General features: G+C 41.6%; 1 protein-coding gene across 2 annotated transcripts in view; it reads left to right on the forward strand.

Moving 5' to 3' along the window:
- Window positions 1-14,975, forward strand: part of LOC135215584 (uncharacterized) — a 237,011-nt gene that overhangs the window by 104,109 nt on the left and 117,927 nt on the right. For both annotated transcript variants that reach the window (XM_064250453.1, XM_064250454.1), the window contains one exon: window positions 7,417-7,541. In XM_064250453.1, the coding sequence (XP_064106523.1) occupies window positions 7,417-7,541 (125 nt within the window). The remainder of the gene's footprint in view (window positions 1-7,416; window positions 7,542-14,975) is intronic.

The raw sequence follows: 14,975 nt of genomic DNA on the forward strand, positions 1-14,975 counted from the left end.
CCCCTCAGCCGGAGAATTGTGGGAGGACTTGCCAAACACCTTCTCAGCTGGCAAACTCAAACCGGACTGTGCTATGGAGCAGTTTGGTGAAAAGCTACCCAGGCTCCCAGATAGCCTTATTCAGGCTGAATTTGACGCGAAATCGCGATTAGCCAGATCAATTAACTCTATGGCTAGTCCGAGTAGCAACCATAGCTTATGGCTCAGAACCGATTTTAAGCTCATGACAAAGCCCTGACTCAAACGGTACAGTCGGATATGTTTGAGTTTGCCACTGCTAGAACGAATTGTAGGGAAGGCATGTTCCTACAAGAGGCAACCATTCGACATGAGCCGAATAGGTTACTCTCGTCTAACATCTGGGGAGCAGATCTCTTCCCAGAAGCTATGGTGAAGGAAGTCCAGTCAGAGGCTACGAGGCTGAATCAGAGCCTTAAGGACCGTTGGGGCCTTACAGCTAAGAGGAGACAAGACCTAACACCTAAAGGTAAGGGACAGAGGAAACCTAGGCGTTTCCATCCTTACCAGAAAAAGCAGCCACGCTTTCCTCAGCAAGTTCCAGCGGTGCCCTTAGTGCAAACAGCCCAACCTTCCACCTCTAAGGCTCAATCACAGCCAATTTATGTGATATCCCCTCAGCCTCAGCCCTCCACCTCTTACGCCATCTCTCCAGCTTACAATCAAGCCTTCGAGAGTCAAGCTTCACAGAAGTATGACCGCTCGGGTAAGGGAGGCAGAGGTAAGCGTTCCTTTCGTGGGAGAGGATCGGGAGGCCCCTTTAACAGGGGAAAGCACTTCAGAGGAGGCCGAGGCGGTTACCAGAACCAATGAAGAACTTCAGGTAGGAGGGAGGCTGTTTCACTTTCGCCACCGGTGGAACTTCAGCGAATGGGCTCAGAGCATAGTGTCAAAAAGGCCTGGGTTGGAGCTGGTTGACGAACCCACCTCCATCCAGACCTTTCCGTCAACTTCCTTCCAAGGAATTGACAGAGTACGCAGAGGACCTCCTTCAGAAAGGAGCTATAGCGAGAGTCAAGAGATTAAAATTTCAAGGTCGCTTGTTCAGCGTGCCAAAGAAAGGCTCACAAAAAAGAAGGGTAATCTTAGACTTGTCCCGCTTAAACTTAGCCATCCGCTGCGACAGGTTCAAGATGCTCACGATCTCACAGGTGCGGACCTTACTTCCCCGTGGGGCCGTCACCACCTCTATCGATCTTACAGACGCCTACTATCATATCCCTATTGCAAGACACTTCCGTCCATATCTGGGTTTCAAGATAGGAGACCAGGCATTCTCCTTCAAGGTAGTTCCCTTCGGACTCAACGTGGCACCCAGGGTGTTCACGAAACTAGCGGAAGTGGTAGTGCAACAACTCAGATCACAAGGGATTATGGTAGTAGCGTATCTCGAGACGATTGGTTGATCTGGGCTTCAAACAGTCGAGGAATGCAACAGAGCTACACTGAAAGTGATTCAGTTCCTGGAATATCTAGGCTTCAAGATAAACAGGACCAAGTCAAGACTCACTCCAGAGTCAGACTTTCAGTGGCTGGGCATTCAATGGAATCTATCCTCCATACTCTGTCGATTCCATCAACCAAAAGGAAAGAAATAGCGAAGTCAGTCAAACAATTTCTAAGTCACAAACTGGCGTCAAGGAGAGCTCAGGAGAGGATCCTGGGTTCTCTCCAGTTTGCATCAGTGACGAACGTTTTAATGAAAGCCAAACTGAAAGACCTAACCAGAATCTGGCGCTCACGAGCAAATGTCAGGTCCAGGGACAAACTATCTCAGTCCCTCTGATTCTAAGAATCGACTTCGGCCGTGGGCGAAAGTCAAGAATTTGTCAGTGTCAGTACCCCTTCAGTTCCCTCCACCAGGGATTACCATCCACACAGACGCGTCCTTAAGCGGTTGGGGAGGGTATTCCAGGTCCAAAGGTTCAAGGAACTTGGTCACCTCAGTTCAGTCAGTTCCATATAAACGTACTGGAGGCAATGGCAGTGTTCTTGACTCTAAAAAGGTTGCGCCCACCAAAGTACTCCCACATAAAGCTAGTTCTGGACAGCGCGGTGGTAGTACATTGTATAAAACAGAGGAGGCTCCAAGGTTCACGTCATCTAAATCATGTGATGGTAGCCATCTTCTCCTGGCAGACAAGTTCAGTTGGCATCTCTCCGCCACTCACATAGCTGGAGTGAGAAACGTCATAGCAGACGCGTTATCCCGATCAGTACCCCTAGAGTCGGAATGGTCACTGGACAACAGTTCGTTCCAATGGATCCTTCAAAGAGTCCCAGGGCTACAGGTGGATCTCTTCGCATCTCAAGCGAATCACAAAAAAACTTCCCTGTTATGTAGCCCCCAAACCTGGGGACCCTATGGCCTATGCCACGGGACGCCCGGCTCTAGAACTGGAACAAATATGGAAGAAGATTTATGTCTTTCCCCCAGTGAATCTTCTTATGAAAGTTTTAAACAAACTCAGGACGTTCAAGGGTCAAGTGGCTCTAGTAGCCCCAGACTGGCCGAAGAGCAATTGGTATCCCCTAATTCTGGAGCTGGGCCTTCGTCCTCTTCGGATCCCCAATCCCAGGCTCTCCCAGTCAGTACAAACGAAGACTGTGTTCGCTTCCTCAGGGATTCTCAAAACCCTAACTTTATGGATTTCATGAAGTTTGCGGCAAAAAGAGATGCGAATATTGACCCTCAGAATATTCTCTTCTTGGAATCCGATAAAAGGGATTCAACTTTGAGACAGTATGATGCTGCTGTCAAAAAGTTAGCAATCTTCCTGAGAGAATCTGATATTAGAATCATGACAGTTAATTCAGCTATATCCTTTTTCAGATCCTTGTTGAAAAAGGTTTAGCAGCTAGCACGATTACGACAAACAAGTCAGCCTTGAAAAAGATATTTCAATTTGGGTTCAACATAGACTTGACGGATTCCTACTTCTCGTCTATTCCTAAGGCATGTGCTAGACTTAGACCTTCTGTAAGGCCTACGTCAGTTTCATGGTTTTCTTAAATGATGTTTCTAAAAACTGGCTTCAGAAACCGATAATGACACTTGCTCGTTTATAATGCTCTTAAGGAAAACCCTGTTTTTATTAAGCTTAGCTTCAGGAGCAAGAATTTCAGAACTGTCGGCTTATCCAGAGATCCGGATCATATTCAATTCCTTCCCACAGGGGAGTACTACTTTCTCCGGAACGTAGCTTTTTAGCAAAGAATGAAGATCCTTTGATGAGGTGGGAACCTTGGAAGGTACTACCCCTTCCACAAGATGTATCTCTTTGCCCAGTTACAACCTTACGAGCCTTTCTGTCTAGGACCTCCTCATCCTCATCGGGTCCCCTCTTTAAGAGGGAAAAAGGTGGAACTTTATCCATTAAAGGCATCAGGCAACAAATCCTGTACTTTATTAAGCAAGCCAATCCTGACTCTTTCCCGAAAGCACATGATGTCAGGGCAGTAGCCACCTCAATTAATTATTTCCAACACATGAACTTCGATGAGTTGAAAAAGTATACCGGATGGAAATCGCCGACAGTGTTCAAACGCCATTACCTTAAGTCCTTGGAAGCTCTGAAATTTTCAGCAGTAGCAGCGGGAAACATAGTTTCCCCTGATTCTAGTTAATTTGTAGTAGAAGATTCAGTCCTCTTTCTACCTGCTTCACCCAACAGTTCGTCTATTCCTACCGTGTTCATTTACATTCACCTGGTGTCTTAGCTGCTTTTATGATGATGTAGTGGGTGCCCCTTATTTTTTTTGCTAGGGACACTCACAGATGATTATGGATTTTGATCTCATGGATGTTACCCCCTTATTTTTTATGCTAGGGGATACATCTCCATTTATAATGGTTACGGGTTTTGTATATTAAGTCATATGCATTCCTTATATATTATCATTGTTGTTTAATTTGTTCATTTGATTATTTTAATTGCTATTATATTTTTGATACATGCCTTTACACAGTTACCATTTTGTTACATGTAAGCCAACTTTACCTCTTGTACATATGTAAATTACCTTATGATAAAGAAACATGTTAGAATTAAGGGTAATTTAAGCATATTTCTATTTTGTATCACTGTGTATTTGTATCTTTTTAGCAATTATGTTCTTTTTATATTTACTGTATTTTTTATTTGAGACCTATTCTGATTTATTTTATTACTTTTGTTTACAATCTGTGCTATTTCTCTGGTACGATTTCGCGCAGCGACACGAGCTGAGCCCAGAAAAGGGATTTTGACGTAAGGAAAAAATCTATTTCTGGGCGATTGGCTCGTGTCGCCAGCGAAATCCCACCCTACCCATCCCTTCGCCCAAGATTGTCTGCTAACTTCAGGATGGCCACCAGAGGCGCAGCAGTCGGCAGCATGGGATGGAGTAGTAGTAGTACGAGCTGCTCACTCTGTGGGTCGGCTCTCCTCATGGAGGGTTTTTGTGGTGGGAGATTTCTATTGGTATTTGGCTCGTGGTAGTGGTCTCACTCGCCTAGTGTTCATACCGACACCCTCTTGGAGGGTGAGCGAGTCAGTTATGCTGACCTTTTTCTTTATTTTATTTATTCTCTGGTATGTGTTAGTACATTTACCCTAGAAATAATAGATTAAAGGATATTTCGCTGGCGACACGAGCCAATCGCCCAGAAATAGATTTTTCCTTACGTCAAAATCCCTTTTCTAGCGCCTAGCAATTATCCTATTGTTCAGGCCTCAGGTTTGTAGCTATGAAAAATACAAATTGTCATAGAAAATTTGTCATTTTTGCCAGACCCCTAGGGGTTCATGAGTCAAGACATCCCTTCTTCTTGCCAGGCAACTGGGATCTTGGCAATTCCAGGTTCTCAACTTTAGCCAGTTGAAGGGGATTAACCTCCCACCTAAGGAGTAACTCCTGTATAAAGGGCAATGGTTTGTATTTCTGTAGCAACAAATGGAATATTTTGAAAAGCAGTTTGTAGTTTCCGTGATATTTAGACGATTTATGTTTAGTCTCATCTCAACTACAGCCAAAGGAAAAGTGAGTGAGGGATACTCATCTACTCACCTCCCATCTCCACTTGTTAACCACCTTGTTACTAAGTTTTGACAGGCTACCAGCTTGTTTTGAAGAAATAGATAAAAGCCTCTGGCTTGTATACTTTGGAAAAATTCAAGTTGTTTTAAACAATTTTCTGTCCCATTTTAAGTTTTCTTAAGTTATCAATAGTATCTTTTTGATAGATACATTGTCATGGTATGATTCTAGTCACTGTATCAATGGGATCACAGATCATGCTAAACAATTGCATGCAGTTTCAATCTATCTGATTTCCATATTCATTTAGCTTGATTTTTCTCTTATAGTCTTTTGCTAAATTCAGCTCAAGAGAACCTTCATTTGGATATGATTGTTCTTGAGTATTTGAAAGACTCAACCTCTGATCCTTTATCCAGTTTTTGTTATTTTTTTTCTCTTTGTGCATAGTTTTTTTTATAGATATATCTTGAGTCCCATGTCTGTAGATACAAGTTACATTAAATTAACCTTTTAATGCTAATTGGACGTATTAAACGTCGACGAAAATTGTCTGTCGGGTGCCGAACCGACGTATGGTACGTCAACGAAAAAAGTTTTTATAAAAATTCACGGAAATATTGTTATAGGCCTACTAGGCAAAAACTTTTGAATCACACACCTTGGGGGATGCTGGGAGCTCAAGGATCAAGGCGTTGTTTTGTTTACAATCATTACCCAGGCGTGCAAGTGCGAATTTCTTTCTTCTCGCACTAATTAGCATTAGCGACACATCTCAGAAATTATTTCGTCACTTTGACATAATTTTTGCACCATTTTATATTAGCCATTACATGGAGTATTATATATGAAAATGTGCGCAATTTCATGTAGAATACAACAATAAACAACCCATGGTTGTAGCTTTTATCAATTTTGAAATATTTTCATATAAATAATGATAAGTGCCAAAATTTCAACTTTGGTCAACTTTGACTCTACCGAAATGGTCGAAAAATGCAAATGTAAGCTAAAACTCTTATATTCTAGTAATATTCAATCATTTACCTTTATTTTGCAACAGATTGGAAGTCTCTAGCACATTATTTCGATTTATGGTGAATTTATGAAAAAAAAAAATTTCCTTACGTTCGCGTGGTATCTCTTCCGAAAAAATCATAAATTTTTTCGTCCAATTGTCGTAATGTTTGCACCATTTTAAATTAGCTGTTACATAAAGTTTTATACGTATATGGAAATGTGCGCAATTTCATGTAGAATACAACAATAAACAATTTTCATATAAATAACTATAAATAGAAAAAATTCGTCCTTCAGTCAACTTTAACTCAATCGAAATGGTAGAAAATTGCAATTGTAAGCTACAACACTTACATTCTAGTAATATTCAATCAATTACCTTCATTTTGCAACAAACGGGAAGTCTCTAGCACAATAGTTCGATTTATGGTGAATTTTTTAAAACAGCTTTTTTCTACATCTGCACATTACGAATTCATGCATCATTTTGTGATAATATTTTCTCTGTGTTGCCTTGATCATTTTAAAATGTGTTATATACGAAAATGATTGCAATTTAGTGTACAATACAACGAAAAAAATTAACTCGTTAGCTTTAACCGTTTTGCTCACAGCGCGATTTGTATACAATTATATATGAAATTTTTTTTTCACGCTGTCATATATCCCAATATTTATATATGATAATGGTATTTTTTTTTATTTCTGATGGTTGCATACTAAACTTCAGGCAATGACAAAAAAAGGAGCCAAAAAAGAACTCTTATTCTTGAAAACTAAGCGTGATGTGATTTAAAAAAAAAAATTCCGCTTCGGCGCGAACGCTGTTGGCATTCGGGAGACGATTTTTAAAAAACCGCTTCGGCGTTTAAGGGTTAAGCAGTCATTATAAATTTTGTGAGTCTCTTGCTGATTTAAACAGCATAATCTTTATAATCTAAACCTCCCAACTTTATACCAGTACTGCAAGCTAAAAGTCATCAGTCTCCAACCATTCTTTCCTAATATTATCCATGAGAAGGCCTATCAGTATTAACTGTGCATCTACTTTATAAAGTGTCAATTACTTTCATATTTTCAAGTAAAATACTATAGTGACAGGATTTTTCATATTGTGTATTGATTTAGGGTTCTTTTTCTTGGTGTTTTTTTTTTATAAAATTATTCTAAAGGAAGTTCTTTTTGTTATACTTTTTGTCAGCATATTACTTTATGATTAAGTATAGTATAATTTCTTGGTTTTATTGCATAATTATGTATGATTTAGAAACTTCAAACTATATCTCATATATCATCTGTTTTGTTAGTGTGATGGAGTTATATACTATAACATTTGGACAATATTCTTTTCTTTGACAGTACATTGGAAGGTAGTGATGGAAGTGGGTCTCAAACACGTCGATGTTACATTACTATAACTGCTGTTCCATCTTTAGACAATTGCTCAGAATGCTATCAAGTTGCTACATCTTATGAGGAAGAAGGTTTGCATCTTCTTACAGAGAATTTTTAAAAATTCTCATTGTTATAATTGTGAAATTCATATTTTATAAACATCTTTGCCAGTAGATATCTAGTGATTTTCAATGCAGAATTTTTTTTGGAAAGCCCTCTAATATTTTGTTCCTGTTAGTGTTATTTATTAAGATTTATTTTGTAAGATGATATAACTTGTCTAATCTCAAACTATATTCAGTAATTGCTTGTCCTATAATGGATCATATAAGAATAGCTTGTGAAAAAATATTTTTAAAGTCCATGCAAGAAACAAAAACCCTTTTGTTCATATGCGAACAAACCTTCGGTCTTAACAATAGGATAATTTTCTAGTGCCCAGCTGGATCCAGTTAAACAATTGGAGATTGAAAAGCAAGGAATCTGTGAGATCTGGCAATGTGAGAGTCGTGGTTGCCTACTCTCCGCCATCCTGGTTATTTGCCCGTTTTCGCTCTTTTGCTTGTCTGTGCGTGTGTGCTTGTGTTATTATGGCTTCCTCTGTGTCTTCTTGGCCTGGCCAACATATGTGCCTGGGACTCAAGGTTTCCCATGTTCTCGTTTCCTTGCTTCTTTGGCTATGGACCCGCATTCCACATGCAGTAGGTGTTGTGCTAATTTGTTCCTATGCGATATACAAACCCTTGGTCCTTTACTATTGGAATTACTTAAGGCGTAGCCTGGACACGGCCGCTGAATTCTTTAATAAGGCAGTTAGGTCGTTAACTACCAGTCCGGTCATTGGTAGTCCCTCTGACCAAATGTAAACATTCCAATTTGCTTTATATCGTTGGTGCGGATAGACGTGTTCTCCACTGCTCTCTGCCCAACTGTTTATTGCTGTTTTCTTTAAATCCTGATGTGATTTTTTTAAAATTTTTATTATAAGGTATGATTGTTGTTATGATAATGTGTTTGTGATATACTGAATCATGCTAACCCATAAATTGCAACTTTTTTATAAGTTATGATCGTTGTTGTGATATTGTGTTTATGATATACTGAATCATGCAAACCCATGAATCTCAACAGCCTTGTACCCTGCCCCTGCGCGCTGCCCCAGGATAGAGGGTAGAGGGTAGGAAGTGCAGCAAATCTGCACCTCGAGATCGATCTTCACACCCTTTGCCCTTCATGGCGGGGGCGTGAGTGTAATTTTTTGTGTGTGCGGAGTGCTCCATTTGGTCTTGACACAGAGGGGAAGGTTTGCCGGGAGGAGGAATACATTGGAAGACCTGTGATGAGGGTAAGACACCAGCACTGCTACCAGTCCTGCTACTTCCCACCACATCGAGGTTCTAACCTCCTCTTTTCTATTTACCGCTCTCCTGGCTGTCATCTTGTACTTGCTGTCGCCCCCTGAGAGAAGCTTCATTTTCTTCCCCTTCCAACGAGTCGGAGAGGGAAGAAGAAGGGGGGGCTGTGGTCCCAGACCTGGGGATCACTCCTATAGGGTCCTCCCTCGCTCCGAAGTATACCTTCGCACGAAGGGGACCCCCCCATTATTAATTTCAGAACTTTTACTTTTGCAGGTGAGGTGTCAGACTTAGAACTAGCCTGGATTTTTATGGGATGACCATTGATCCAGGCTTGCTGTTACACCTCAATAGAGGTGCCTGCAGCACACCTGGTCTGGTCTCATCACCTGACGAATGTATCACCTACAGTAGTATGGGATCAGACCACTTCTACAGCCTATCACTTGCTAGTTCCTGTTCCTGTAGTGCTTCCCCTCCTGGTTATGATGTGGCACCGCTACCTGTCCCGAGGCCTTTGGATGTTCCCACTTGTTCCTGCCTCTGTACCTACACCTGCTCCTGCTCCTGTCCCTGGACCTGATGAGTCGTCTGCTGCCCCTTGGGGGGACCGTGACAACTCTACTGCGGAAGCTGCTGAAGATAAAGGCAAAGAAGATGAAGAATCCAAGGAGTGCTATTGTCTTCAACTTTGTCTTTGTCTTCATCATCATCGTCATCACCTGCCACCTCTTTACCTCTCCCTTGAGAAACTTCACAGCATTCGAAGGGGAAGGCAGCTTCTCTGGCCCCAAAGAAGTCTCATTTTGAGACTTCTAAGGGTTTGCCTCCTAAATTGATGCAGAAGCAGTTGGCTCTCACTGACTGTCCCGCTTCTTCGGAAGTGGGGCCCAAGACGCTGTCCCCAGGCACCAGGGTCTTGGGAGCCACTGGAGCCTGAACCAAGGTTTGTTCTCTAGCCTCTACAGGCAGTCCCCGGGTTACGAAGGGGGTTCCGTTCTTGAGACGCGTTGTAAGCCGAAAATCGTCGTAAGCCGGAACATTGTCAAAAAATCCTAAGAAAACCTTACTTTTAATGCCTTACTTTTAATGCTTTAGGTGAATTCAAAACTATGTAAACTGCATTCTTATTGCATTTTTCATAAAAAAAACTTTAAATATTGATTATTTTGCATTTTTGGTGTCATATTTCATCTGCCAGATCAGCGTTTGTAGGCGTCGTAACTCTGGAATATGCGTCGTAACCCTGGAACATGCGTCGTAACCCTGGAAATAATTTCAGATGAATATAATTGAAAAGCGTCGTAACCTCAGAACGTCGTAAGCCGAGACCGTCGTAACCCGGGGACTGCCTGTATTCCCATGGGCACTGCTTGAGGGACAGGGACTGTGTCGGAATCTTGTTCGTGAGAATCTCCAATTGTCTGACCACCTAAGGGAGGACTTACATCCACAGTCAAGGAAGAGGAGTTCTCTCCTTACCATGGCAGTGGCACGGGATGAGAGTAGGAACTGAGCCATGGCTCAGACCCACCTGTGAAGACTAAGCTTGGTTCTTCAGGAGCCAGGATTGATGTCGCAGTTCTTTTGGACAAGGCATCTGGAGAAGCTAAGAGGAGGTCCCCTTACAGCTATCTTCACAAAGTTTTCGACCTTGGAGAGGACTGGGGTCCGTTATGTGAACGATGCACGACCTTGCCAAGCAGGGAGCCACGTCTGCTAGCAGTGCTGCTCCTGGCAGAGGCATTGCTACAAGTCCTGCTACCAGCGCTGCTACCAGTCCTGCTACCAGCACTGCTACAGCACAGTGAGTACCACTGCATTTTTTCTGGAAAATGTTTCGTTAAGGCGATTGCGCTCTCCTACACCCACGCCTGTCACCATTGGTGCAAGGGCACGGCTCACTCCCCAGGCAGCAGCAGTGCTAGGAAAAGTGAGAGCATCCGATCCTCCTCTCCTATTCCCTCACTTCCTTGGACTACACTGGAAAGGGAGAGGCATCATGAGGAGTGCACTCCTTGTGATTCAACCTCGGTGGCCCGTGTTCCTGGAGGAATTTTAGGACCCCACCAGTCATACGCCCGCGTCATTGAGGAAGGATTTAAGGGATCTGGTGAGGTTTTCCTTCGGGAGAGTTGATCGGGAGGACCAGTCTCTCGAAGAACTCAAAGGTCCTTTGCCGAGACTTGGATACCCCCGAGATTCAGAGGACTTTTTCAGAGATCATAATGCTGATATGTCAGCATAACAATCTCAGGGGAACAACCACGGCCTCCTCTACTGACTCGAAGCCATGTGGGGACCCAAGAGGGAACCCAAGGACTCAACGGGGCTACCGTGGTCAGGCCTGCCCGAAATTGTATTGGAATAGATGAATGACCTCGTCTCTAGACAAGAGAACTCATTTAAGTCCAGTTATTAGGTCAAGCTACTTCCCCCTCCTCTACCTGCCAGAGGTGTAAAATCTGTGCATAATCTAGCCAGACAGGGAGCAGCGCTGCTGCTAGTGGGGGCACTGCTCCCACCAGTGCTGTTGCTAACAGAGGCACTGCCTACATCAGCACTGCTGCTAGCAAGGACACTGCTACCAGTCCTGCTAACTCATGCACTTGGAGAAACCTTATTGACAACCAGGTAACCTGAACCCGGTTTACCGGCGTCACTTCCATTATGGAGGAATGATAATGGTAGTTTAAATTTGACACTGTCTTAGAGGGTTGCATGAAAGAGAGAGAGAGCACAAAATTGGTGGAGGGATGAATGGGAGTGATATGATGGCGGGCGTAAGCGTGTTGGTATTGTCTGTTGTGGTGATTGCTGAGTACATCAGTGGAGACCGTCTGTTACGAGAGTCGGAAGAAGTCTGTGAAGTCATATAGTCAGTCATAGAGTTGATTTGGCAGTGGTCTTATCTATTGATGGTCTGTTGCTATTGTGTGATTGGATTGTTTTTTATATTATAAAGTTGTTGTGCGTGTGTCTGTTTGGTTGTGGTGAAGTTGAAGAGGTTGGTTGTGCATTTTGGTGCCTGTGAGTTGGCGGTTGGGGACAGTGTTGGTGTTGGCAGTATGTTGTGCTGGGTTGGAGTTGGTGCATGATTTGTTGTGTTGTTTTCGAGCTGTTGTTGGTTGTTTGCATGGTGATGGGGGTGTTGTTTTTTGAGTTGTACAGTTTTGGTGTTTGTCTGTCTTGCTTGGGTAGTGAAATTCTCGGCGGTTTTTGTGTTTTCAACTAGCCTATATCCAGCGGACAGCACAGCCTAGCCCTGTGTATCTAAAGTCTGAGGTGAGTACAGGCAATCCTCGGTTAGCGGCAGGGGTTCCGTTCCTGGCCGCCTATGCTAAGTAATTTTCGAGGCTAAGCGATTTTAAAGCCTACGGCCTCTGCACACATTCTTTTGAAACTCTAGGCCAGTCAAAGGCGCTGTAATCCCACAACGGCGCAATAAGTAAAATTATATACGTATATGCAGTATAGTACTATAGAATTTACTGTATAATATTACTGTACAGTACATTATAGCATTATAAATACTGTAAAGTGAAAAAAGCCTAGCTTTAATACTTTGGGTGTCTAGAGTATGTAAAGATATATTAAGGTTTATACATTGTACAGGTAGCTGATGTGTTCAAGTTACGATAATTCGTCTTACGATAGTCCGATTTTATGAGAGACCAAATTACAATAGCCTAACTTTATCCATCTTCTAGTTACATAAGTTCAATAACAGCAAAGGAGAATGATGAAATTTTGGTTTTAACGTTATACTCGTTGCGTGAACATGTACAGCCATGAACAACCGAACAAGAAACTACTTTTTTTTTTCTCTAAATACAGCCGAATTGGATAACATCCGTTTGGCTTGTATTTCAATCATCGTACTACAGTACACTATTACCGTAGTTGTTATAAGTGGCGTTATGTATAGAATAGAACCGAGATATCTTAATGTAATAACTTTATTCGCTATAGATCAAAGATCAATCGGGAAATATACTGTTAAATTTAAACCTACTTATAACTGAAGGTGAGAAAACTGCTCAAGCTCCTAATGACTATTATCGTACATTGGCAACAAGGATAAAACTAGAGTAAACGTATGCCATCAAACAAAATTGAGATAAAATCATTTTAATCAAAGCTACTGTGCGTGAAAGAACACATTTTACTGTTGGTTTCACGCCGATATAAGATGAATAACATAAAGTTCGTATTACGATGATATAAAGGAGTATTGTGAACGGAATCTCTTAATATTTTTACGCAAGAAGCATGCCGCCTACGTAATCGGTTAATGCAAAAAAGGAAAAAAAAAAAGTAGTTCACATTCCCAACGAGACATTCAATTCATATTTCCCCCTAAAAACACGTATAAGGAAAAATAACATTGTCTCATATGAGTCAAGTATCTAGATATTCGTTTATGCTAACTAAAAGCAAGAGAATTCACTCAGAATTGCGTTATGGCAAAACAAACTCGTATTTGCCATCAGCTGATTTCAAACCACAATACTGGCTTAAATTTGCCGTAGTATTTTATAATACACTAATATAAGAATACATACAATATTCTTAGATACAGTGAAATAATGTATAACTTTTTAAAGGATTTATGGAAAATATGCATAATTAATAAAATAACACCATGCATTTTTCGGAACAGTGGTGGACAAGAACGAACATGAAAAAACATCCCCTGACAACGTGGAGCGTAGTTACAAAGGCTGCGTTAACCCTTTAACGCCGATTGGACGTATGGTACGTCAACGAAAAAAGTTTTTTTTTTTAAATTCGCGGAAAAATAGTTATAGGCCTACTAGGCGACAACTTTTGAATCACGCGCCTTGGGGGATGCTGGGAGCTCACGGATCAAGGTGTTGTTTTGTTTACAATCATTACCCAGCCGCGCAAGCGCGAATTTCTTTCTTCTCACATGAAAAAGCATCAGTGACACATCTCAGAAATTATTTAGTCCCATTGACATAATTTTTGCACCATTTTATGTTAGCCGTTACATGGAGTATTATATATGAAAATGTGTGCAATTTCATGTAGAATACAACTAAAAACAACTCATGGTTGTAGCTTTTATCAGTTTTGAAATATTTTCATATGAATAACGATGTGCCAAAATTTCAACCTTTGGTCAACTTTGACTCGACCGAAATGGTCGAAAAACGCAATTGTAAGCTAAAACTCTTATATCCCAGTAATATTCAATCATTTACCTTCATTTTGCAACAAATTGGAGGTCTCTAGCACAATATTTTGATTTATGGTGAATTTAAAAAAAAAAGGGGGATTTTGACGTAGGAAAAATCTATTTCTGGGCTCGGCCGTGTTGCTCCGTGAAATACGTTCCTTTAGCGCTATTTCTAAGGTAAAATATTGCTATAATACCAGAGAACTGCTAAATTAGACATGCCAGAATATTCTGACTCGCTCACCTTTATTAAAAGGTGTCAGTATGAATCTGGGGCGAGTGAAGAACACTACCACAGCAGCCTCTCCCATTAGCCTTTTCCACATCAAAAGGTAGCATCAGTGACGTCATTCCTTTTGATAGCCATTTCGAGAGACGCACATATTTTTTGCGCTCTAGTATTCTCTGCTTTTTTGGCTTGTGTTTTTATGTTATGGATCATCAATCTGCTTCTACACCCAAGTTAAATACTGGTTCTTTGTTCGACACTATTTAGAGAGTGATTTTGACCTTCGTGGTCCTTTTATTTAGGGTTTTGTTAGGCATTGCCTTTGCTGAGGCGGCTGTGCGCTGCCATTACAGCGTCCCCCTTTGTGTCGTTTCGGTTTCACGTGGTCTTCCATACTTGGTGAACCGAGTAGTACAGTGGACCCGCCATATTTGCGTTCTCCAGATTCGCGGACTCACACATTCGCGGATTTCTCTCGGGAACGTTTCCCCGCATTATTCGCGGAAAATTCGCGCATTCGCGGTATTTTTCTATGAGAAATATCCACAAATTCCTGGTTTTTGTGATCAATTTCATCATAAAATGCACTTTTTGTGATAAAACTATTAAAAAAACCAAGTATGAAAATTTGTAGTGGTTTTTCTTAAGTTTTAACTAACAAAATAGGCTGTTTTTAGCGCTTTTATAGGGGTTCCAAACATTCGCGGATTCTAACTATTCACGGGGGGGTCTGGTA

The sequence above is a fragment of the Macrobrachium nipponense genome, chromosome 5 (genome assembly GCF_015104395.2).
Source record: "Macrobrachium nipponense isolate FS-2020 chromosome 5, ASM1510439v2, whole genome shotgun sequence".
NCBI lineage: Eukaryota > Metazoa > Arthropoda > Malacostraca > Decapoda > Palaemonidae > Macrobrachium > Macrobrachium nipponense.